This window comes from Lacerta agilis, chromosome 17 (assembly GCF_009819535.1).
Source record: "Lacerta agilis isolate rLacAgi1 chromosome 17, rLacAgi1.pri, whole genome shotgun sequence".
NCBI classification, from domain to species: Eukaryota; Metazoa; Chordata; class Lepidosauria; order Squamata; family Lacertidae; genus Lacerta; species Lacerta agilis.
Window position 1 is genome coordinate 27325620 of NC_046328.1, and position 25570 is coordinate 27351189.

Genomic DNA, 25570 nt, shown 5'->3' on the forward strand with positions numbered 1-25570 from the left:
AGGTGTTGACTCTTGGCTGCATCCTGTGTGGGCCTTGCAATGCCTAATCCAGAATCCCGAGTTCTGAGCACGCACCATATGTGGCAGGCTGTGGGTGTAATCCTGAGAAAGTCAGAACGAATGTAAGCACCATAGGACATCTGAGAGCATCTGAAAGCATGTTGGTTAAGTAGAACGTCAGCCATCGAGTCCTACCTGTGACGTTCCTGCCTGTGTCTGTCTGGCTTCATTCTAGGAATAACAGCGCCTCCTTTCTGGCGTCTTCACAATAATGTCCACCCGATCAAGCTGTCTGAAAGGCAGCAGGGAGAGGAGCGGAGCCTGTGATGGGACTTCCCTTCCCAAAGGCAGGCCCCCCATGTTACTGTTCTGAGAGTGGGGTTAGGGGTCTGGAAGCGTTTGCCTGCCTTTGCATCTCATCTCAGTGCACTCATCTCCAGCTTTGCAGTGGGGTTGGTGGGGACAAGACTCTTGAGTGTGATGCTTTCTCCCTTGCTTTAAAAGAACAGGCAGTTTTCAGAAACAAATTGGGACACATTCCCCAGCCGGTGGATCCAGCAGTGTGTGCTTTTTCCCTGCACTTGGGACCCCCATGCTGTAAACAGTCTGAAGTCAGGCTCCCTCGGGGGGCCCTGCTCCCCTGCAGGGTGGAAAACACTGTCCTGTCCCTGAGGTGGTGCCAAGGGTGTCTGCCCCTTCTCACTGAAACATCCCATGCTCCCAGAAAAATGCTGCATTGTTCAGCTCATGGAATATGAAATCCCACCCCCTGGCAAGATGCCTGCTTAATTCTGTTTTCATTCCTGGGACACCACCTGTAGGAACATCTATATTTGATGCTAGACCGCCTCAGATTTCTTTTTTTTTTTTTAGAGAAACTGGGCCACTTTCTTGTAACTTCCAAGTTGTTTTGGGGTCTGAGTTGTCCCACTTTGAGACGGGTTAGGGCATTGTGACATGCAGTATTCACGTTTGTTACTCGGCAGAAGAGGAAGAAACCAATCAGTTTAGATTTGAGGTGGTGGTTGTGGGAACGGGTGCATGGGAAGGATGGCTTAAAGTATTGATTTCAATAAAAGACTTTGATCACGGCTCCTGTTAGCTTCATCTTTCCAAATTTTGGAAAAGGCTTCTGAGGGCGATTCTCCCTTTGTCCTCTCTGAGCAGTAAAATTGAGGTGGATTTACAGAATTGGCAGACAGGAGAAAGTTAGCACGTGCCACGCTTTGTAATAAGGTGTCCTAAATCTGACACAGTGGGCACATCTCTGCAAACCACCTGCCTCTATGAGGAAGGCAAGAAGCAATGACAAGTGACTTTTTCCTGTCCACACCTCCCCTGCGAAACCAATTTTGTAACGTAGGAGGAGAACATTCCTTTTGGAATGTGCATTGGCAGTATGTGGCTAATGTTAAGAAAGATGCATACATCCCCCAGGAGGTAGAATATTACGCTCTTAATTATAGCACTGGAAAAACTATCCGTAGTAGAGCGGTTTTGCACATGGACCCTCGAACAGCCTTTCTGTTTCAGGAAACTCTGCATGTGCAAAAAAAGAAAAGAAATCCTGAATCAAGTACCCATCACCGTCTTGGAAAATGTCCAGTGACCTTGTCTTAATGCCTGGCGAGAGTTTTTTTTGGGGTGGGAGAGCTTGCTGTGGGTAGCATAAGACAGCCGGGTTGAAATCTCAACCTTCAGATTCCTTCCCCATTTCCCACATTGCGCTGTGGCCTTTCTGCCAGTACCCTTCCTGGTACTTTTACTTTTCAAGGAACCCATATTACACTGCTTTGGAAGTGCGTTGCATGTAAGCCAGAGATGGGGAACCTGCCAACCTTCCATGTCTTGTTGGACTCCCAACTCCCATCAGCCACAGCCGGCGGTCAGGGATGATGTGAGTTGTAATCCAACTTTGGGAGGGTTGCAGGTTCCTCACCTGGGTATAAATACTAGAGCCTCTTCTCTTAGGGGGGCAGGCAGGGTTGATGGCCTGACCCCATCAGTTTGGATTCTGCCAGGGGGTGCAGTTGGTGGCTCTCCCTTCCATTTGTTGTGCAGGTTTTGCCTAGGCCTAGGAATGAACCTGAGATCAAATATGCCATTGTATAGCACTTTGAAGCAAGCTCGGCCACCTGCTTTTTCAGTGAGCGAATGCCATCGCTCAGATGTGCAGTGGATGTGTTGTTCCCTTTTGCCCAAAGCAACAGGGAAGGGAAAATTTGGAGGAGCAAAAAGCCAAAAGACCCACACATCGGTGACAGCACCTGTAATTCAGGCGTGGGGAACATTTCGCTCAAGATCAGTGTTTCCCAAACTTGGGTCTCCAGCTGTTTTTGGACTGCAAGGCCCATCATCCCTAGCTAGCAAAGACCAGTGGTTGGGGATGATGGGAACTGTAGTTCAAAAACAGCTGGAGAACCCAAGTTTGGAAAACGCCGATCTGGATGTTGCTGGTGTCCCATCAGTCCCTGCAAGCAGGTGGTGACTGAGAGGATGGAAACTCTTAGCAACATCTGGAAGGCCAAAATTCTCCCAATACTTGCTGTAAACGGAAGAAAAGTTGGCGGAAAGGGAAGAAGGAGGGGGGAGAGGTGTGCTCGTGATTGCTGTGTCTTGCCAGTGGATTTTCCTTGCTCCTGGCACTGCACACAGCCCGTCATGGTGGCTGTGATTTGAAATGGAGTTGTTTCCACACCCTGAAGACCAACAGGCATGCAGAACTTGTGATGTTGCTGGACTCCAACTCCCCATCTCTCTGATCAATGGGAGGTGGAGCCCAGTAGCACCCAGAGGACCACAAGCTCCCCTACTTACAAGGAGGCTTTGAGTTTTTGTGGCCTGTTTGCAGCTGCTCAGCATATTATTACCTATATCCCTCCCCTCCCTTTTTTAAAAAAAGCTTTTGATTTTGTGTTCACTTTCTCTCTCGAGAGCCGCGTGGCCTTTTTTTTCCACACCTCCAAAAAACACATTTGAAAGTGGCCAGATGGTGTTTACCTTCCTCACAGCCTCTCCTGCAACATTTCATGGGTTTTGGAACAGATAATTACATGCATTTTGACAAAGCAGCCTCCCAGGTTTCACTTCTGCATTCTGGGTCTTAACCAAATGAGATGGCTAGTCAAAGTGATAGTGAAAATCCTACAGCTGCTGGATTCCCCCTTTACATAAATAGGGGGAGGGGGAGAGGGAAATGGTATTTTGTAAAAGCGATTGCCATTTTGTTGTTGTTTACATGTCAAATTCATTGGGTTTTATCCAATGCCCATCATAGCTTTGAATGGATCTGCCTGAGTATGACCTGGATTAAACCTGCAATACGTCATTTAAGAAAAAGAAAAATCTGTTTTCAAATTGTGTCACCTGGGAGAAGGGAATTGCTTTGGGAAGAATCTATACCTCTGTTCTCGTTTCTTATTTTTAACATCAGTGGTGTTCAGTTGGCTCAGGGTCCTTTTGAATGCCGCAAATAATAATTACTATTTTTGTCAAATTTGGCTCCTTTAGGAGTTGATATGAACGCTGTGTGTTAACATGGAGGTGAAGGAGGTTTGGATAATTATTTAATTTTTTTGTAAATATTGTATAATTTTTAATAGCTTGAACCGTGTATATACATCAAATAAAAACTTGCATTAAAAATGGTGTGCTATCTGTAATTCTGTTGTGCAGAGAAAGTAGCTGAGAAAGGGTTTTTCTCTACCTCCTGATACCAAGAGCTGAAGGTTGGAAGACTTGGGATAGACAAAAGAAAGTCAGCCCATGGCTTGCATGGTTTTGAAACAGCATTAGGCAAATTCATGAAGGATAAGGTTCCCTGTGGCTGCTAGCCAAAATGGCTGTGTTCTACCTCCACGGACAGAGGCTGCTTCTTCCTTATCTGAGTAAGATTGTCTTCCATGAACACGGTTTTAACAGTGAGTCCGTGACTGTGGAGGCCAGTTCTGGATCCACACGTCCTTCCACAGTGGGACGGGAGTTGATCATGGTGGGGTTTTGCCAAATGTGTCTTCCTCTTAGCACATTTCTCCCTTTCGTCCTTAGTTTGAGCGTCTTCAAAGCCCATGACACCTTTGGTAAAGGCTGTTCTCCAATTGGAGCACTCGCAGGCCAGTGTTTCCCAATTATCGGTGTTTATACTGCATTTTTAAAGATTTGCCTTAAGAGAGTCTTTGAACCCCTTTTGTTGATCACCAGCATTACACTTTCCATTTTTAAGTTTGGAATAGAATAGTTGATTTGGAAGATGATAATCAGGCATCCGCACAACATGACCAGTCCAACAAAGTTGATGTTAAAGAATCATTGCTTCAACACAAAATAAAAAATAAAAAAATCCTTCCAGTAGTACCTTAGAGACCAACTAAGTTTGTTCTTGGTATGATCTTTGCTTCTTCCAGTACACTGGTATTAGGTTGCCTGTCTTCCCAAGTAATGTGTAATTTCCCCCCCGGAGACACTGTTGATGGAATCTTTTGAGGAGTTGGAGATGGCGGTTATAAGTGGTACACATTTCACAAGCATACAGTAAGGTTGGTAGTACAACAGCTTTGTAAACAAGTATTTTGATTTCCCTGCGAATGTCAAACACACTGCACTTCAATCGCAGAGCTGCACTCGCAGAGCTTAGGCAATGCTGGATTTCGGCATCAATGTCAGCCCTTGTGGGAAGATAACTGCCCAGGGAGAAGACCTGCCTGCAGTCTGACAGTAAGAACCAACTGAAAGACGTTGGATTCCACAGGCCTTTCGCCTGATCCAGGAGGTTTATTTTTATTTTCGTTGGGATTTATTTGATTTATACGCTGCCCTTCATCAAAAGATCTCTGGGCGGTTCACAAGATAAAAAAACAACAAAATAAAAGCACAAATAGTTAAAACAACAACAACCTCATAAGAGGTTGCAATCAAAGCACCTCTGGCAGCATGTTTAAAAAACAAACCATGATTATTTTTTATGTTCTACTTTGGCCAGTTATTTAAATGGGCAGTTGCCCAAAACACTTGTGGGTGCGGCACCATGATTTTAAGTCTGAGGGCCACATTCCCTTCTGGGCAAACACCCAAGGGCCACATATCAGGGGTGGGCCAAAAGCAGATTTGTTTATTCCTGTACAGGAAGCTTGCTTCTAAAGACTCTCTTCCACCCTCTTCGTTCAGACAAGCAAAGAGGCATTATCAAGGATTCAAGTGCATATTGCAGTGGGGTCAGTGAGGGGGTGCTAATGGGGAACTTTGCAAGGGCAAGATAAAGAGACGGGGGGGGGCATAGCTGTCAAACTTTTTGCGGGAAATTCCCTTATCATAGCATTGGGAAACAGCAGGGAGGGTTGACAGCTATGGGGGGGGGGTCTCATTATGCCCCCAGGGCCTGAGGAATCCTCCCCACTGGCTTACCGCGTGACGATTACTTCGAAGCAATTATCCACTTCACTTTTGCACGGGTTTGCAGCATTAAAATCCCCCCCCCCAAAAGAAATCTAGGACTGTTATTTACAGCATGAAATAAGAGGAAAGGTGAAGCCAGGAACTACACGACAGCTGACTGCGTTTGCTGTCTGAAAGCCACCTCCCAGCGATCTACTGAAAGTGAAAGCAGAACGAGAAGTTTCTCTCCTGAAATGGCGTCTTTCCCCCCCTGCCGGCTGTGAAGACGGAGCAGCAGCAGCGACCCAGGCCGCGGTGATCTGAGCATGCACAGATCCCCACTTGCCTCGGCTCTCTCTGGCCGTCCATCAAAGTCAGCTTCCAGAGGACCAGCAAGGCTGAGCACCACTGTAATCGGGCAGGTGAGTGCTCTCCGCCCGGTGAGCTAATGGTCCCAGTTGAGGACTCTGGGGGGACTTCCTGACATTTGGAATCTGGCAAGGAAATAAAAGATGAGGGTCAACACCGAGCATGCACAGAGTGCATTCTCCCTCCCTCCAACACAGAGCGTTCATTGTCCAGGGTTGTCGTCGTCGTCGTTAGTCCCTCCTTCAATCTTCTCTCCCGCCCCACAAAAATGTACAATTATCAGCAGCCTGGGACCAGGTGCTTTGAGAGACAGCCTGTCCCCAAGAGCGCAGCCAGGATTTTTGTTGTGGGGGGGTAGGAGGACTTGGTTTGGGGGGGGGGCAGGACCTTTGTTAGAGGGGGCAGAACCTACGTGATTGGTCCATTAGTTAAGTATTTCTATTGTTTTGCTTGATTTGGGGGGGACTGCCCCCCCCCGCTACACCCTTGCCTGTCCCTGCATAGTGTTACTCGGGGGTCAGCAAACTTTTTCAGCAGGGGGGCGGTCCACTGTCCCTCAGACCTTGTGGGGGGCCAGACTGTATTTTGAAAAAAAATATGAACAAATTCCTATGCCCCACAAATAACCCAGAGATGCATTTCAAATAAAAGGACACATTCTACTCGTGTAAAAACACGCTGATTCCTGGACCGTCTGTGGGCCGGATTGAGAAGGCGATTGGGCTGCATCCGGCCCCCGGTCCTTAGTTTGCCTACCCATGGTGTTACTGAACTGCAATTCACATCAATTCTGACTGCTGGCTATGCTTGCTGGGGCTGATGGGAGTTGTAGTTCCGCAGTGCCTGGCAGGCCAAAGGTGACCCATACTTGACTTAGATCACCTAGGGGTATATTTTGCTCATGGCACTGGACCCTACAGAATATCACAGTGCTGGGTCCCGAAAACAGGCCTTTTCTGCTGTTGTCCATGCTCTGTGGAACGTCCCACATGTGAAAAAAGCAACCTCCACCTGTTGCTTCAGAAGTCATGTTTTTGAACCGGCTTGCCCACCATCAGATCTCTGTTTTTCTCTTTTTCTAAAGCATCTTTTACTGTTACCATGATGCCGTTTTCTTGCTTTCGTTACTGCTTAGAGCAGTGTTTTTTCCCCCTTTCTTTTTACTTTTTAAATGTTTTTATTCATTTTTATCTTTAACAATTATCATCACAAATAAATCATAATCATATACAGATAGGATTCTCTGAATCCCCGGGCTTCCCTCCACCCCTCCGTGGTTTCCATCATTATTCTTTTCCAACTGCATCTTGTAATGTTCTCCATATTTTCTTAATATTCGGTTCTCACCGTAGTTCTCACTACATTGCAAGTGTTTCTTAGAATCCTGCCAAAGTTTTTAATTGTTTACAGTGTTCTTTTAAGTAACATACAGATTTTACCCATTCTTTATTAAATTTATTATCTTCTTGATCTCTGATCTTCCTGGTCATTTTTGCCATTTCGGCAGTGTTTTTTTCAAACAGCGGGCTGCAACTCACTTCCAGGTGGGTCTGAGCACCACAGACTGCACCCAGGTCTATCTTGCATGCCTGCCTTGCCCCCTTGCTGTGCCATATACCTGAAGGAACGTCTCCACCCCCATCGTTCAGCCCGGACACTGAGGTCCAGCGCCGACGGCCTTCTGGCGGTTCCCTCACTGCGAGAAGTGAGGTTACAGGGAACCAGGCAGAGGGCCTTCTCTGTGGTGGCGTCAGCCCTGTGGAACGCCCTCCCATCAGATGTCAAAGAAACAAACAACTATATGACATTTAGAAGACATCTGAAGGCAGCCCTATTTAGGGAGGTTCTTAATGACTGATGTTTTATAGTATTTTTAACATTCTGTTGGAAGCTGTTCAGGGTGGCTATGAAAACCCTGCCAGATGGGCAGGATAGAAATAATAATAAATTATTATTATTATTATTATTATTATTATTATTATTATTATTATTATTACCTTTTGGTTGATCCAGTACAGTTCCAGACACGGGTGTACCCAGGATTAATTTTGGGGTGGGACAGAACTGAGCTATCTGTGATTGGTCAGTTAGTTAAGTATTTTTATCTATTTACTTCAGGTTTCCTCAAACTTGGCCCTCCAGGTGTTTTTGACCTACAACTCCCATGATCCCTAGCTAGCAGGACCAGTGGTCAGGGATGATGGGAATTGTAGTCTCAAAACATCTGGAGGGCCGAGGTTGAGGAAGCCTGATTTACTTGATTGGGGGGGGGGTGCAGCTGTCCCCACGGCTCCAGAAGCTCCTCACATGCTGAGTAAAGATGGCAGGGACACAGAAAGATTTCGGGGGAGGAAGGTCTCCCTCCTATGAGGGGAAAGGGCCTGGGGAGTTATTAAGGAAACTGTGAGATAATATTTATTGCTATAATAATTGCTACTGCTGCATAAAGTGGAATTAAAAAGGATTAGAGGAAAATATTCATGTAGGAGGAATAAATGAATGGAAAAGAACCAGGGAGGCAGGATGAAAGAAATTGGTTCTGGGGGGCTGGGGTATAAAGTTCAAGTTGTGTATGAAAGGAGAAGGAGAAGAAATTACAGGAACATGAGCAGTGGGGTTTTTTTCTAGAAAAATAGGTCCCGGCACTCACCATGAAGTTGTTACGGTAAGTGCCACACTTTTTAACAACAAAAAGAGGTTCTGGTACTACATGCCCTTGAGTACCCCCTGAAGGCGGGAAAAAAACACTGGCGATGAGTATAAATACTTTGAGAGGCACATGGGGGTGGGAAGTGTAAAATGTAAAAGAAATAGTATACGCATTTAGGGCCTCTAAGATCAGCAAATTGAGGAAGTTATATTTTCCACGGAAAGGTAAAGGGACCCCAGACCATTAGTTCACTGTTCCAGTCACGAACGACTCTGGGGTTGCAGTGCTCCTCTCGCTTTACTGGCCTAGGGAGCTGGCGTTTTTCCGCAGACAGTTTTTCTGGGTCATGTGACCAGCATGACTAAGCCGCTTCTGGCGAACCAGAAACGCTGTTTACCTTCCCGCCGGAGTGGTACCTATTTATCTACTTGCACTTTGACGTGCTTTCGAACTGCTAGGTTGGCAGGAGCAGGGACCGAGCAACGGGAGCTCACCCCGCCGATCGACAAGCCCTAGGCTCAGTGGTTTAGACCACAGTGCCACCCGCGTCCACGGTTAATGTATATAATTATATGAAGGAAAGCTGAGTTGTTAAATTCCTTGCCGCAAAGAAAGTGCTGTGGGAAAGAATGAAATGTTTTTTTTCGATTGTCCTAAATTCCCTGCGCACTTGCCATTCTCTCTTGCCACACCAGTGCGCCATTCCACACACCCTGTGGGAATCACTAGTATAGAGCCTAGGCAGCAGGCAAGCCAACTTGAATAAAATATTGGGGGCCCCAGGTAAGCCCAGTGCGCAGTCACACAATTTAAATGTCAATGTCCATTCACTTTTGGCAGCCCAGCCCCCTCAAATATTTTATGGGGGTGGGGGAGACAAAGGGACCTCGGCCCCCAGGAGTTGGCTCCTATGCTATGCAATGAGATGCTTGGCCGGTCATTCTTGGTTTTAAAAACTGCGAGTGTTAACAAACATGACCCCCATTTTCACCTGTGAAAAGTTGAGTGCCATGTGCTTGCAACGTGAAAAGGAAGAAGGAGCCCCATTAGTACTATTCCAGCACTGATTTTCTTTTTCTTTTTCATTGTCTCCCTTTCAGTCCTTAGCATCGTAGCAAGGTGGAATCCAAAATGGCTGCAAACTGCAGAGGTGTTGTAATAACCGAAGGTAAGCTTGTGTCTGTGAGTGAGTGACAGGTGGACTGCTGTCATCAGCAGCAGATTTGCAATTGGGATTAAGGAATCTGCCTTACACTGAATCAGACCATAGCCCTGTAGAGCTGGAAGGGACCACTAGGGTCCATGTAGCTCAGTACACTGGCTGGCAGATAGGGGACAGTCCTAGCCCTAACCTGGAGATTGCTAGAGAGACCTGAGACCTTTTGCATGCAAAGTAGATGCTGTACCGTTGAGTTGTGGCTTTTCCTCCGATATATATACATGGTTCAGCAACCCAACGTATGAATTGCGAAAGGCATTACTGTATTTTAATTACAGTGGTTCCTCGGGTTACGTACTTAAATGGTTCCAGGGTGCCGTTCGTAACCTGAAAAGTATGTAACCCGAACGGCGATATCGCGCTTTGCGCATGCGCAGACCGCTTCTGCGCATGCACGGAGAAAAACATTTCCGGGTTACGGGAGTACGTAACCCGAAAAAACATAACCCGAAGCGGACGTAACCCGAGGTACGACTGTATGTTGAAATCTAGTACCAATTCCACTATTTGAAACTAGATAGTTCGGGTGTTCTGATTAATCTGTTCAAGAAAGGGCACTTAGGTGAAAAAGCTCTTGAAAAGTTGCAGAAAAGTTTGCTTGTTGTTCACTACCCTGGTATTTTAGGATATGGTGGAGGGAAAAACCGTGTGTGTGTGTGTGTGTGTGTGTGTGTGTGTGTGTACACAGTGGTACCTCAGTTTTTGAGCGTCTCAGAAGCCGAACGTTTCAGTTTTCAAACGCCAAAAACCCAGAAGTAATTGCTTCTATTTTTGAACGCTCCTCAGAAGTCAAACGGCTTCCGCTGTGTGTTTTTCAATTTTTCAAGTTTAACATGCAGCCAGCCCTTTGCCCCTTGGGTTTCGGAAGTTTCGGAAGTCAAACGGTCTTCCGAAACGGATTATGTTCAAGAACCGAGGTACAGGTACCACTGTATATAAAATGTACTGGCGTCTATGTGGCCAAAGCACCCCATTTCTAGGCTTTCAGGAATGTTTCTCTGAGGATTCCAACCCAACGAAAGCAACTTCTGAATCCTGGCTGCGTTCATGGCTGCTGTGCTGTCTCTTTGCAGGGGACCTACAATGCTTCGGCGAACACTTAGAGGCTTTCGCAGAAGGCCAGCTAAGGAGAGTCACAGAGTATTTCCACCCGGACATGATCTACGTCATCGAAAACGACATCGCCCCGGTGGTTCAGGAACTGAGGAGCAGGAGGGTCATTACACCTGAGCAAGCCCAGGTAACAATGCTTTGTAGGTCCTTAAAAAAAGGTATGGCGGAGGCTGCAGTTCTAAGGGAACGGTGGATCCTCAAGAACACAATCCCAAATGTAAGGAGTGTTTGTGGGGGAATTTGAGCAATGCAACCCCCATTCTGCTCTGGCCTAAGGAGGGAGCTGTGGGGCAAAATAGTCATACTTACCCAGAAGCCTCTAAATGGCAGTCGGCCATAGAAGACAGTCGTATTGAGAAAGGCACATTCTGCAAACAGCGAGGGAGGCTGGAGGCTGGGGTTAGTGTTGCATTCTGTTTTTTTTTTTTTTCTTTTAAAGTTCAGACAAATTCATGGAGGTGGAGAACTGTCGGCCATGGAAGCTTAATAGAACCTCCATTTCAGTGACAGTATACCTGAATATCGGTCGATAGGAACGAACAGCAGAGGAGGAGGGCTGCCAGCTTCATACGCTGCCTGCAAGCTTCCCTGAAGCATCTAGCTTGGCCCTATGGGGAACAGGCTTAGCTGGGCCCTTGATCTGAGTGAGGAGATTGCTGTAATTCCCCCCCCCCCATCAGCACCTAGCTAAACTCTGTCTTCTGTGTGTCGTTTAGATCTATGAAAAAATAGAGAAGCGCCAGGATTCAACCGCAGCAGCAGAGAAGCTAGTTGCTGACCTTACCAGTAACAAGGCTTTGGCAATAGGGCTTTGGAAGAGTCTCTACGCTCTAAGGCGCGACTGGTCTCATCCCAACCTTGAGGTGATGGTGGGGGAAATCACCCGAAAAGGTAATATATTGTCCCCTGGTCCCTGAGTGGTGAGAATTTTCTTTTTTTGTTGTGTTTTTAATTAAGGTTTTATTAAGGTGTTACTATCAGTATTAGCGACATGGGTGGCGCTGTGGTCTAAACCACTGAGCCTAGGGCTTACCGATCAGAAGGTCGGCAGTTCGAATCCCACCCCCTTGCACTTCACTGTTTGTGTGTTTTTTGTAAACAACTTTGAGTTTTTTGTTTCGTTTTTACAATCAAGCAGTGTCTAAATTTTATTAAATAAGATATAAAAATAAGTAAACTGCAAACAGTTTATTACTATTATCAATATAAAAGAGGATGTGTTGTGCCAGAGTTTTTAAATGCACTTTAATTGAGCTAAACCTACCTTACCAGCGCCCTACAAGATGCTGACGTCCGGAGCCGACTCTGTTTTTATCCAGTTCTCCTTATATTGCAGCCGGCCTTACGGTCGGGCAGAATGAGTCAACCACCTCAGGCAGCAGCTGCTAGAGAATGGGGCTGGAGGGAGCAGCAGTGAGGTTCTGGAAGACAGCCTGACCAGTGTCCCCAAAATCAGCTTGCTGTCCCATCACCAGTGTCAGCGTCAGATTCGACTGTCAGTCCAGTCAGCATTGTATATGCTAGGTGGCTTAGGTAAAGGTAAAGGGACCCCTGACCATTAGGTCTAGTCGCGGATGACTCTGGGGTTGCGGCGCTCATCTTGCTTTACTGGCCGAGGGAGCCAGCGTACAGCTTCCGGGTCATGTGGCCAGCATGACTAAGCCACTTCTGGCAAACCAGAGCAGTGCACGGATACGCCGTTTACCTTCTCGCCAGAGTGGTACCTATTTATCTACTTGCACTTTGTGCTTTCAAACTGCTAGGTTGGCAGGAGCAGGGACTGAGCAACGGGAGCTCACCCCGTCACGGGGATTCAAACCACCGACCTTCTGATCGGCAAGCCCTAGGCCCTGTGGTTTAACCCACAGCGCCACCCGCGTCCCATGCCAGGTGGCTTAGACTATGCCAAATTCCATTTCCAACTGTTTTGCTTTTTCTCTTTTTTTGAAGATCAAGCACTACTCAAGGAGATTCTCCTAAATGAAACCGGACACAACCTTGCCCCGGAAATGAAAGGTACTGGATAGCAAATAAAAATTGTTCACCAACACTTACTGTTTTTCATTGAACCCATGCAAGGGAATCAGATTTTGGTTCCGGGATTGTGGCGGCCCTCAGGCATGGGGCACTCAGTGAGCAGCTCCCCCTGCAACCTGAAAGAAGTGAGACGTGCCAACTTAGTGTTTTCTTAAACTGCATCTGATCCTGGATGTTCTGTGCAGAGTGGTGGGCCTTGCTTACCTTGGAGTCAGCACCGCAAAACACAATTGAGATCTGAGGGTAGAGCAAATATTCCTTTCTGCATTGTGGTCCTACTTTATACAGCCGGAGCTCATAGCTGCCAACTTTCCCTTTTTTTGCGGGAAATTCCCTTATTCCAGCACCGTTTCCCAATGCAAAAAGAAAAGGAAGGTTGACAGCTCTGCCGTACCTTGGTTTTCGGACAGAATGCGTTCTCGAAGTCCGTTCGACTTCCGGAACTTTCGGAAACCAAGGCGCGGCTTCCGATTGGCTGCAGGAACATCCTGAAGCTAATTGGAATCCGCGCCAGACATCCAGCTTCCGAGGCAAAGTTTGCAAACCGGAACCCTTCTTCTGGGTCTGCGACGTTCAAGTTCCGAGTTGTTTGTGAAGTAAGCTGTTCGAAAACCAAGGTACGACTGTATAAGGGAGCATTGAAATGGGATGTGCAACTCTTGTCTTTTTCTGTCTGCGTGTGAGATGGTAACTGGCTTTTAAACCTGTCCACACATAGAAGGGGAGGTTATTTACCTCTTAATACTCATTTACCATAATTGATCTCTATTCATATGGAGAGAAAATATTTTTATTTGCTTTAATTCTGCCCTTGTTTTCAATAAAGCAAACCCTTTTCTTACACAAAGGTTTAGTTTTGGGTGGCCACATGTTAATACAAAAATGCATAAAGCCAGGGCCCCCTGCAAGGTGGGGGGGGGGCTGCTTGGCCACCTTGCCAAAGCCCACTAAACGCTTCCCCAGCTTTGGAAAGGAGGTGGGAGGAATCTAGAACCCTCCCAGAGCCCTCCTGCCTCCTTCCCAAGATCAATCGCAGCTTTGCACAGGTGGTGATGAAATAAATGGAGACTAGGTTTCCAATGCAATCATGGCTTGAGATTGCATAGGTAAAATAAGTTTAAAACAAGGCTTGCCATAACTCAGGGTGAAGCTTGTGGCCCTCCATCCCATTTTATCATCACGGTAATAATATGTGGTAAATATGGCAAGAGAGAAAGTGAGAGAAAGAGAGTCTAGCACAGGACAGATGTCTACCAGCGCCATCTGGTACACCGGCTGAGACCCTACCTGCCTGCCGACTGTCTCACCAGAGTGGTGCGTGCTCTAGTTATCTCCCGCTTGGACTACTGCAGTGTGCTTTATGTGGGGCTACCTTTGAAGGTGACCTGAAACTACATCTAATCCAGAATGCGGCAGCTAGACTGGTGACCGCGAGTGGCCGCCAAGACCCTATAACTCCGGTCCTGAAAGACCTACATTGGCTCCCAGTACCTTTCCGAGCACAATTCAAAGTGTTGGTGCTGACCTTTAAAACCCCAAACTGCCTCTGCCCTGTATACCTGAAGGAGCGTCTCCACCCCCACCATCCAGCTCCGGGGGCCTTCTGGCAGTTCCCTCACTGCGAGAAGTGAGGTTACAGGGAACCAGGCAGAGGGCCTTCTCGACAGTGGCACCCGTCCTGTGGAACGCCCTCCCGTCAGATGTCAAGGAAATAAACAACCATCTGACTTTTAGAAGACATCTGAAGACAGCCCTGTTTAGAGAAGTTTTTAATGTTTGATGTTTTATCATGTTTTTAATATTCTGTTAGGAGCTGCCCAGAGGGACTGGGGAAACCCAGCCAGATGGGTGGGGTATAAACAAACAACAACAACAACACAATTAGCACAAAACACCCAGGAAGCTACATGGATAAGTAGGGATTTGAACCTGGCTCTCCTTGGTCTAAATGTGATGTTCTGTCGGTTCTGCTTTACTGGGCCAATAATGATGAACCATGGCTTATCGTGACAGGAATGACCTACCGAAAGCCATGCCCTTTCATGCCTCTTTCTCCCTTCCCCTCCTCCCAAGGATCTCAGTTTTGCTTATGTTTTCGATTAACGTTTTGCCTGTACCCTGAGCTGTGTTTAATCGTAACTAGTGTTTGTGGCAAATAGCCCAGTTCCATAATAACCCACGCTTTTCAAGTTGCCCTGTTTCAAACCATAGTTAAGATTAACCACAGTTTCTTGGATTTGGTGAAAGAGCAAGTTGAGGGAGCAGAACGAAGGTTTATGGCGATTTTCAAACCAGCTCACTGGCTCTCAGTGTTTCTTGTAAGGGTCGTCTACCAATAGCCGGAGATGCTACAGTCCAGGAAGTGTTCGCCCATTTGATCTCCTGTTCTGCTAGGCTGGGCCTAATTCAGCGAACCCTGCCATCTTTTTCTTCTGTCCAGCTTGTCAGGATGAACACAGGCGTATTCTGTGTGAACAGACCAAGTTGCTGAAAGAAACCGGCCCAAGAACACGGCCCGAGGGGCAAAGTTTCCCCATCCTCAACCGCTATGTGGATATAAAAATAGTCTCTGATGTCTACTTCAGGAGACAAACGTTTCAAGAACACGAGGCACTGGCTGTTGCTGGAGAGCTGTACGAACATCGCCTCCGCCACAAGATGCAGGTGGAGCTGGAGCGGATCACCCTGGACCGGCTTTTCTGTTGGTGCTATCGATCCGGCCACACGCCCCACTTTGTGATGGTGAGCGGCGTGGCTGGGATTGGCAAGAGCACCCTAGCTCAGAAGTTTGTCTTTGACTGGGCCACTGGGAAACACTACCAGAAATTCACTTTCGTTTTCTTCTTCAAATTCCGAGACCTCAACGCGATGGGGGGGAAGACCAGCCTAGAAAGCCTGATCCGACAGGAGTACCCCAATTTACGCTCTAAACTTGACGCAATTCTACAGGAACCCCAAAAATTGCTGTTCATATTTGACGGTTTGGATGAGAGCAACAGTAACCTTGACTTTGGCAGGAACGCAGAATTTTGTGCCCAGCCAGGAGATGCGAAACCGGTCGGGGTGATTGTGGCCAGCTTGCTGAAAGAGAAGCTTCTGAAGGGATGTTCCGTCCTCCTGACCAGCCGCCCAAGCAACCTTGCCCGTTTGGAGAGAGGGGTCCTCCACAGAGTGGCCAGTATTGTGGGCTTCCTCTCCCAGGAAAGAGAAAAGTACTTCCACAACTTCTTTGGAGAAGCTGCGGTGGCCAAGGAGGCTTTGGCCCATGTGAGGGAGAGCCAGGTTCTCTACACCCTCTGTTACAATCCTTCTTACTGCTGGATTACTTGCACAGCCTTGCAGCCTTGCTTCACCTCCGAGGCCGGACAGCCACATCCCCTTCCCAAAACGGTAACTCAGCTTTTCGTAAGCTACATCAGGCACGTGATGGTCAATCACACCAAGGAGCTCCCTGAGCGTGAAAGGGCACGGGAGATGATGATACAACTTGGCTGGCTGGCTGAGTACGGCCTCCAGCATCACACTCTTCTGTTTGATCAGGCGCTATTGGAAGCGTTTCATGTGGATTCATCTCCCCTCGTCAAAACCTTCCTGGTGGAAAACATACAAAGTGCCACTTCACCCCCGGTCGTCACCTATTCTTTTGTCCACCTCACTGTCCAAGAGTTTTTTGCTGCCCTTGTCCATTACTTAGACTTCAAGGAGGACAATTTTGGAGACATAATGGCAGCAGTCCAAAATGACCAAGGTGGGGAGTATGAAATTTTTCTTCGCTTCCTCTCTGGCTTGTCTCATTTTGCAACCAGGGCACCGTTGGAGTCTATTCTGGGGAAGTTCTCACCAGTGACCACTAGGCAAGTCCTTGACTGGATCATGAAGACGGACTGCAGTGATTTCCTCCATATGGAAGGGCATCTTGATGGGGAAAAGAAGACATTGAATTTCTTCAATTTGCTTTTCGAGGCACACAACAAGCAACTTGTGCGTCAGGCACTGGGGAGTGATGTCTCCATGGACTTTTCGGAACAGTACCTGATGCCTGTGGACTGTGTCATCCTTGCTTATGCGATGAGTTGCTGCGATAAGATTGACTTCCTAAATCTTGATACGTGCTTCATTCAGAACGAGGGACTGCAGAGGCTCAGCCTTGAGCTGCACAGAGTCAGAGAACTGAGGTAAGCAGCTGAAATGCAATTCATGGCTGATGTCAAATTACAAATACAGACGTGCCTCGGATCCCGAATGCCTTGGGAGTCGAAAGTTTCAGCTCCCAAACAATCAAAAACTGGAAGTGAGTTTCAGTTTTTGAATGTTCTTTTGGAAGCCGAACGTCCGACGGGGCTTCTGCAGCTTCCGATTGGCTGCAGGAGCTTCCTGCAACCAATCAGAAGCTGTGTTTTGGAAGTCAAACATTTCGGACATCGAACGAACTTCCAGAATGGATTCTGCTCAGCTTCTGAGGTACAACTGTACTTCCGCATTGAATTTTGTCTTTCAACCTTGCTAAATCTGCCCAACCTGACACCCCCCCCCCCAAACTGAAACAGCACCTGCAGATGGATTGGGGCCCATGGTTCCAACTACTTTAAATACCCATTTATTTCAGGTATCTGCCACAGAGGGACGTGGGTGGCGCTGTGGTTTAAACCACAGAGCCTAGGGCTTGCTGATCAGGAAGTCGGTGGTTCGAATCCCCGCAACGGGGTGAGCTCCCGTTGCTCGGTCCCTGCTCCTGCCAACCTAGCAGTTCAAAAGCACGTCAAAGTGCAAGTAGATAAATAGGTACCGCTCCGGTGGGAAGGTAAACGGCGTTTCCGTGCGCTGCTCTGGTTCACCAGAAGGGGCTTAGTCACGCCGGCCACATGACCCGGAAGCTGTACGCCAGCCAATAAAACGAGATGAGCGCCGCAACCCCAGAGTCGGACACGACTGGACCTAATGGTCAGGGGTCCCTTTACCTTTATCTGCCACAGAGCCAGGTTAGGCCTTGGGCATCTGAAAGAGTCTTCCTAACCAAAGGTCCCTGCGCTCAGTGACTAGAGCCGAGGACTGGCACAGGAGCAGGAGACTGAAGCCAATATCATAAGGTTACCAGATGTCCCCGTTTTCCAGGGACAGCCCCCAGATTTACAAATCAGTCCCCTGACATAATCCATCTAATTAGTAGGAAGTTGAAAAGTGTCCCCGGATTCATTGGGGGGGAAAATCTGGTAACCTTACAATATCAGGATCAAAATCGGCAAAAGTTTTTGCCCTTTCGAAGAGGCTGCAGATGCAGAGACAGGCAGGCTCCAAGTGTTCATATTAGGCCTTGCCAGTACAGAAGCTTCATACAGTCTGCCAGTTGCGAAGGTCAAAGGTGGTTAGGGGAAGCTATGACTCTTAAAGTGGACTAATAGTTATGTAAATATATTGTGTGGATGTGGCCCTTGCCTACCTCCCCCTCTGTCCTTTCCCCATCAAGGCAGATGATGTCTGTTAGCTTGGGGGCAGGGGAAGTGGGGGGGGGGGGAGAGAACCATCCAACTACAGCATGTCCCAGTTTTGATGAAAAAGCCTCCCAAACCAGCTTCCAAATTATCAGTGAGAGGACAGTCCCTTCCTTCAGTCCCACAATATAAAGGATGTGACCCAAGGTCTACAGTGACTACTAAATGCTTTTTGCATTCCTATAAATTCTTTCTCCTTTCACAGGCTTCGAAATAACGATCTGAGCAATCCATCCGCAATAGAGCTTGTTTCTATCTTGAAACATCAAGATTGCCGACTGGAAAGCCTGAGGTATGTTTGTTGCAGCTAATGGGCTATTCCTTACCAAATCCTCACTGGGTCTGCCCCGGAAGAGCCAGAAGGTATTTTTGGGAAAGGCGCCCTCTAGCAAATGTTCCTGACTCAAAACTAAATTGGAAACATTTTGCTCTCGTGCCCTTTGAATTCTGATTCCTTTCACAATCTGTTCTGTTGCGAGTTGTGGGCGGTTTTGTTAGATAACAGAGGTGGGTGAATGTGTAAGCTTCGGTTTCTCTTAGGGTGGATTTGATTTAAATCAAATTGATTTAAATCACGATTTGAATCACTAGTCAGCAAGACTTGATTTTATAGAAAGTTCTTTATAGCAAGTTATGCCAACTGGATCGATGTCACGATCTACAGGAATAAACCATAGGAAAAGTTCAGATTGGCAGTCGTCATTACAACCATCTTTGTCAAAGCCCAGCAGAATCTCACATTTATTTATCTGTTATCAAGACCTGACACTCGCCACTCAATGCTTCACTGCTTGTTTAATACATTTTCATGAAACAAATGTATAGGCGATCAGGTACTCTTGGAGGCATGAAAGAGAGAAAGAAGGAACAGCAACGTTGGGCAGGCACTGAACTGTTTCCCACAAGCCACAACCTCCTGCCCCACACCTGATAACATAAGGGGCAGGTAAGGATGCAGCTGTATGGGGGGGTATAGGTCACTTCTGCCTACCTGTCACCAGGGTGGGAGGAGGGGACTCAGGATCCAGCCTTGCAGAATCCAGAGGTATTTGGTCCCTAGTAAATGGGTTTAGGAGTCCAGCCTTTAAAAAAAGAAGAAGGAAAATTGAGCTGTTCAGAGATATTAACTCTGTGTGTGTGTACATATTTTCCACCTTCTCTTCTTAATTTCCTCCCTTTGCTCTTCCCAGCTTGGCAAATAATGCACTTACTGGACAGTGCTGTAAAGACCTGAGTTTGGCCCTCTTGGAGAATCGGACTCTTTTAAATCTTGACCTGTCCAAGAACAAGCTGCGGGATCAGGGCCTCTCTGGCTTACTGCAGCTGCTCAGCAGTCCACAGAGCAGGATACAGAAACTAGTGTAAGTGTCAAAGCAACCACCTCAAGGTATGCAGAGTATTTTAAAATATTTGCAGGTCACCTGTACATTACCAGAGGCTTTGGTTCAACCTTTCTAAAATGTTTATTAAGAAAATATATGAGCAGCCTTTCTGTCGGGTACTGAAGGTGATGTTCCTAACCCCTAAGCCAAACAATAAAAAGCCCCACTAAATTACCAAGGTGGAATCGACACACATATTTTTTAAAAAAGATGCTGTGGAAATGCTTTTTTTTAAAAGTTTTGAAAAATACATTGAATTTTGCGCAGCTCACTTTCACCATCTAGTGTCACATTTGGACATTGCACTTTGCAACACGTTTAAAACGTTTTATTTGCAGCTGTGTAGCTGAGTCTCAAGTTGATTTTTAAAAGGAAAATACATTTTAAAATAGAGAAGACTGTACAGGATTAAAAAATCAATCAGAGTACCGTCTTTTTCGGTCCATAAGGCGCTCCGGACCACAAGACGCACCTGTTTTTTAAAGGGGAAAAACCAGGGAAAATAATATGTTGATGGGTGTGTAAGAGGCAAATGAGAGAAATAGTTTTGTCATTCTCATAGTGCTAGAACTTGGCATTAACCCATGAAACTGGTGGTTGGTGTTTCAGGACTGACAAAGGATTAGCACTTCTGCATGCAGCGTTTCACTAACCTGTGGAACTTACTGCTACAGGATATGGTGACGGTCACTAGCTCAAGTTACAGTCCCATACACACCTATGTGGAACTAAATCCCAATGCTAACCCTTTTCACCTCAAGCGTTGCATTGATGGTCAGTTTGGGGGCCGCAAACCAGGAGTGGATGTGGCCAAATTATGCACACATGCACACCTTACATGGAGACCAAATATACATGCATATTCACAGCACACACATTCATCAGACATAATAAATAACAAGATGAAAGATGAAAAAATATGTTTTAATAATTCCAGTGGCACCTTTAAGATCAAGTAAATAAAACCTTTCAAGCTATGAGCTTTCATGTGTAATACACACTTCGTCAGATACTCTGAAGCAGAGGTTGGTTCAACCTTATAACTGTTGACAACTGTTATGGCAGTTGGTTCCACGGGGAAGGGCAAGGGATTTTTAAAGGGATGGATGACCAAAATTAGCTTTAGTATGTATAACGGGACATGAATCCAGTATCTCCAATCAGACCAGGTCTCTCCATACTTTTTAGTTTGGTAATGAGTTGTAATTCAGCAACTTCTCGTTCAAGTGCATTTCTAAAATTCTTTTGCAACAAGACAGCTACTTTAAGATCTTGTACAGCAGTGTTTTTCAACCTTTTTTGGGCAAAGGCACACTTGTTTCATGAAAAAAAATCACGAGGCACACCACCATTAGAAAATGTTAAAAAAATTAACTCTGTGCCTATATTGACTATATATAAAGTACCGTATATACTCGAGTATAAGTCGACCCAAATATAAGCCGAGGCACCTAATTTCCCTACAAAAATGTGGGAAAGCTTATTGACTCAAGTATAAGCCGGTTCACCTTTGCCACTGTGGTAGAGGAGGAACGAGCAGCCCAAAGCAGCCCTTTGGGCTGCTCCTTCCTCTTCCTCCTTTGCTGCTATGGAGCTCACCCCGTCGCAGGGTTTCGAACCGCCATTCTTCTGATCAGCAAGCCCTAGGGCTCTGTGGTTTAACCCACAGTGCAATGTTCCCTTGTGTTATACAGAGAAGGCTGGGATCCTGTCCTGTTTAAGCAGGAGCCAGGGAAAGTGAGCACCTGTGGGGTTTTAATACTTCCTTAACTGATAGGCTTTCTGCCTTCTGGGGTCTAAAGTTTGCATTTATGTGAGCAGTTCAGGAATGGAACAAGCTGCCTGGGGAGAGTAAAGAACCACCGTTCTTGTACACTTCTTAAGGAATGGCTGACTTGAGTATAAGCCGAGGGCAGCTTTTAAAGCACAAAAAGTGTGCTGAAAAACTAGGCTTATACTCAAGTATATACGGTAATTCTCTTGAATAGGAATCAAATAAACACAAATCTTTCGAATTTTTCAATTTCCCCCCACGGAACACCAGGCAACATCTCGCGGCACACTAGTGTGCCGCGGAACAGTGGTTGAAAAACACTGTTGTACAGAATGTCCTGGGAGACTGAAGTGTTCTCCATTGGTTTCTCTGTTTTATGGTTCCTGATGTCAGATTTATGCCCATTTATCCTTTGGCGTAAAGTTTGTCTTTGTTTGTCCAATATAGACAAACAAAGGGCACTGTTGGCATTCATCAGGCATGCATTCAGAAAGCCCCCTTTTCTCGCTTTCACATGTACACACTGCTACATACACTCTCACGCAAAAACTTGCGTGTGCACGCAGACACAATACCAGCTCTTCCTGCGCTTCCCACTCCAGCATTGCGGTGGCTGGAAAAACGACCTTTTGCTCTGATCAGGAGGAGCTGTGCAAAGTAAAATGCAGTGTCTCCATCTGCTTTTAAGGAGCATTCAGAAAAAGTGCAGCTCTTAAATAGCATGCAGGGTTGTTGTTTTTTTATTTCCTATCTTACCACTGCGGTGCTTAGAGCTGAGATTGGCAGAAAACATTTCCACAGTTGGGATGCTGCTACTGAGCTGGCCCTGCTGTGGGCAACCGTAATTCCCTCTCTACCCCCTTATACATTTTGGGCAGCACCCTTGCATTTACCGTATTTTCCCATGTATAATAATAATAATAATAATTTTTTATTTGTATCCCGCCCTCCCCGGCCAAAGCCAGGCTCAGGGCAGCTAACAAGTAAAAATAGCACAGTGTACATAAAAGCACACAGTCAATTAATTAAAATACATTCTAAAATCAATTCAGAATCAAATTAATGGCAACTAAAGGAAGTCCCCAAACAGAGAAGTTAGAAACAAGAAATATTCAAAGAAAGATATTGGTTAAGGTTTGTATATGTTATTTTTATGTTTTTATTGTTGTTATTGTTTTGAATGTTGATTATGTTTATTGTTGATTATGTTTAATGTTGATTGTGTTTTTATTGATGTTTATGTTATGTGTTGATGATGTATTTTGTTCTCTTTTTCTTTTATTGGAAAATAATAAAATCTTATTAAAAAAAAAAAAACAAATTAATGGCAACTATTGGGCTAGAGTTCTATGAGGATCACAGAAGGAGAGAGGGGGTCAGACTGTGCCTTGGCCAAAGGTCTGGCGGAACAGCTCCATCTTGCAGGCCCAGTGGAAAGATGTCAAGTCCCGCAGGGCCCTAGTCTCTTGTGACAGAGCATTCCACCAGATCGGGGCCATGACTGAAAAGGCCCTGGCTCTGGTCGAGGCCAGCCTAACCTCCCTGTGGCCCAGGATCTCCAAGATGTTGTTATTTGAAGACTGTAAGGTCCTCCGTGGGACATACCAGGAGAGGCGGTCCTGTAGGTATGAGGGTCCTAGGCCGTATAGGGCTTTAAATGTTAAAACCAGCACCTTAAACCTGATGCTGTACTCCACCGGGAGCCACTGCAGCTGGTATAGCACCGGGTGAATGTGATCCCATGGCGAGGACCCCATGAGGAGTCTCGCCGTGGCATTCTGCACGCACTGGAATCTCTGGGTCAGTCTCGAGGGTAGACCCACGTAGAGTGAGTTACAATAATCAAGCCTGAAGGTGACCATGCGGGGATCAGACTGTGTATTTCCCCCCCCCCCCCAATTTTTTGAAGTTTAAAATTGGAGGCCATCTTATACACGGATAGTGCAAATGGGGGACTGGCGATTGGTTGCTGTCACAAGCAGGAGATTGTCAGTGGCAATTGGACGGGGGATTGGTGGGTGCAGTCGATTGGCAGCTGCTGCGGCAATTATTGGGTGGGCAATTGGTGGTTGCTGGCGGCGAGCCTGCATGCGATTGGTGGTTTCGGCGCCGCTCACGATTTTCACCGTTGGTCGGGCAGGTGAGCAGTTTTTGGTAACCCCCCTTCCCCAAACAACAGCTCTGGGCAAAACGCTCAACAACTCTGGGCAATCTCCCCTCGTTTTCTTTATTTTGATTCCCCCCAAAATAGGGGTCATGTTATACATGAGTGCGAGGCTCTGAAGAGGTTGGAGCACCTTTTGACATATTTGCTTCCTCTGCTGCAGAATCCAGGAAAACGCCTTGTCCGACATGTCCTTCAGGGCGCTTTGCTCTGCTCTAGCCAACAACACCAGCCTCAGGTATCTGGACGTGAGTGGCAACCCTTTCACGGATGAGTGTGTTGAAGATGTGCACACTCTCGTTTTGACCAGTCCTGCTCTTACAGAAATCAGGTACCATCAAGCCTCACTCTCCCTAAGTGTATTCACTCGTAAGGGAATTTAAACTTCTAAACCTTGGAAGTTTGGAGGGGTGGTCGGCCTGAGGGAGGGCGTTTTCTGTGGCGGCCCCCTTCATTTGTGCATTGTTTGTTGTTTTCTGAAGATGCTGCTGTTTAATCTGGCCTCCAACACTTGAGATACATATTTTGATAACCCGCCATATTCTTGTGGCTGTAATTTGTTTTAAATTGTTGTGACCCGCACTGGGACCTTAGACCGATGGGCGGGTAACAAACAATCAAATAATTAATAATGGTGACAACAATAAAAACGACCGCCTGCCTTCCCAAAAAGATTGGGCCTTTTGCGATGGGGAAAGCGATAGGAAAAATCACTGTGATGTGTGAGATACCACTTGCTTCGAGGCACCACCATGAAACCTCCCTGCAAAATGAATTGTGATGAATCTTCAAAGAACAGGTTGTCAGGAAGTGCCCTCTTTCTCCTGTCTTTATTGAGCATATGTACCGGTACTGATTTATTTGGCGGTGGTTATAGGACCATGAGGTTTCATCCTGCATTTTTATATCTTCCCTTTATTCATTCATGCGACACTTTTGAGTGCATTTCCCCATCACTTTCCAACCTGCAGTCATTAAAAAGAACACACATGTTTTTCTAGAGCAACAGAGTTCTTCAATCCACTTTAAATGTGCAAACCTAACGTTCCCCTTTGCCATGTTCTACGTACATTTTTCTTTCCTGAAAACCGCAATTATTGGCAGTCTACCTGAGTGGTAACAGTCATTTGTTGTGGTGTTTTTTTTCTAGCTTAAACTTGACTGATATCACTCCAACGATGGAAGAACATCTGAGAAAGCTGGAAGGTTGCAGAGAAGGCTTCAAGATCTACATTTAAAACTCATTTCCTCCCGATTATTTTTATTAATTTAACGTTCAATTCTGGTTTACATATGCTGCTGCAACAGGTTTCCTACATTAGCTTTGGGGGAGGTTGGACTGAGATAGGCACCTTACCCTTATAACTCAAGGGTGAGGAGCCTCCAGCCCAGGGGTCAGCAACCTTTTTCAGCCATGGGCCAGTCCACCGTCCCTCAGACCTTGTGCGGGGCCGGACTATATATATATATATATTGGGGGGGGGGAATGAACGAATTCCTATGCCCCACAAATAACCCAGAGATGCATTTTAAATAAAAGCACACATTCTACTCATGTAAAAACATGCTGATTCCCGGACCGTCCATGGGCCGGATTTAGAAGGAAATTGGGCCGCATCTGGCCCCCGGGCCTTAGGTTACCTACCCCTGCTCCAGCCCATGGGCCTAATTAGTTAGCTGTGCCCTGGATCTTCCCTAGTGCAGATGAGGGAGCGGGTGGAGGAGGCTTGGATTCAAGAGTGCTTCTACCAAACCAAGCATTCTCTGCCTGGTTGGGGGGGGGGGCATTTCTATGAAGGGCTTTGAATCCAAACCGCTTCCATTGCATGGGGGAAATGTCCACTCATTGTGGTTAGCCCGAGGGGTTGGGTATTGGGGGTTGTTCCCTATCCCTGTTATAAAGGGATTGTTATAAGAATTTTAAGGTCTTTCACGTATATATAATAATAGTTAGTAATGTACCAAGCAAATAAGGCCACATGTCTGAAAACAAGTTACCTCCT

General features: G+C 46.4%; 1 protein-coding gene across 1 annotated transcript; it reads left to right on the forward strand.

The window, feature by feature from the left end:
• The first annotated feature begins 9500 nt into the window (after window positions 1–9500).
• Window positions 9501–24973, forward strand: LOC117038997 (NACHT, LRR and PYD domains-containing protein 4C-like). Its single transcript, XM_033136022.1, has 9 exons — window positions 9501–9557; window positions 10682–10848; window positions 11438–11612; window positions 12672–12737; window positions 15199–16933; window positions 18453–18539; window positions 19438–19608; window positions 23731–23898; window positions 24718–24973. The coding sequence occupies exons 1-9, from the start codon at window positions 9521–9523 to the stop codon at window positions 24803–24805; spliced, it is 2694 nt and encodes an 897-aa protein (XP_032991913.1). The 5' UTR covers window positions 9501–9520; the 3' UTR covers window positions 24806–24973.
• The last annotated feature ends 597 nt before the right edge of the window (window positions 24974–25570 follow it).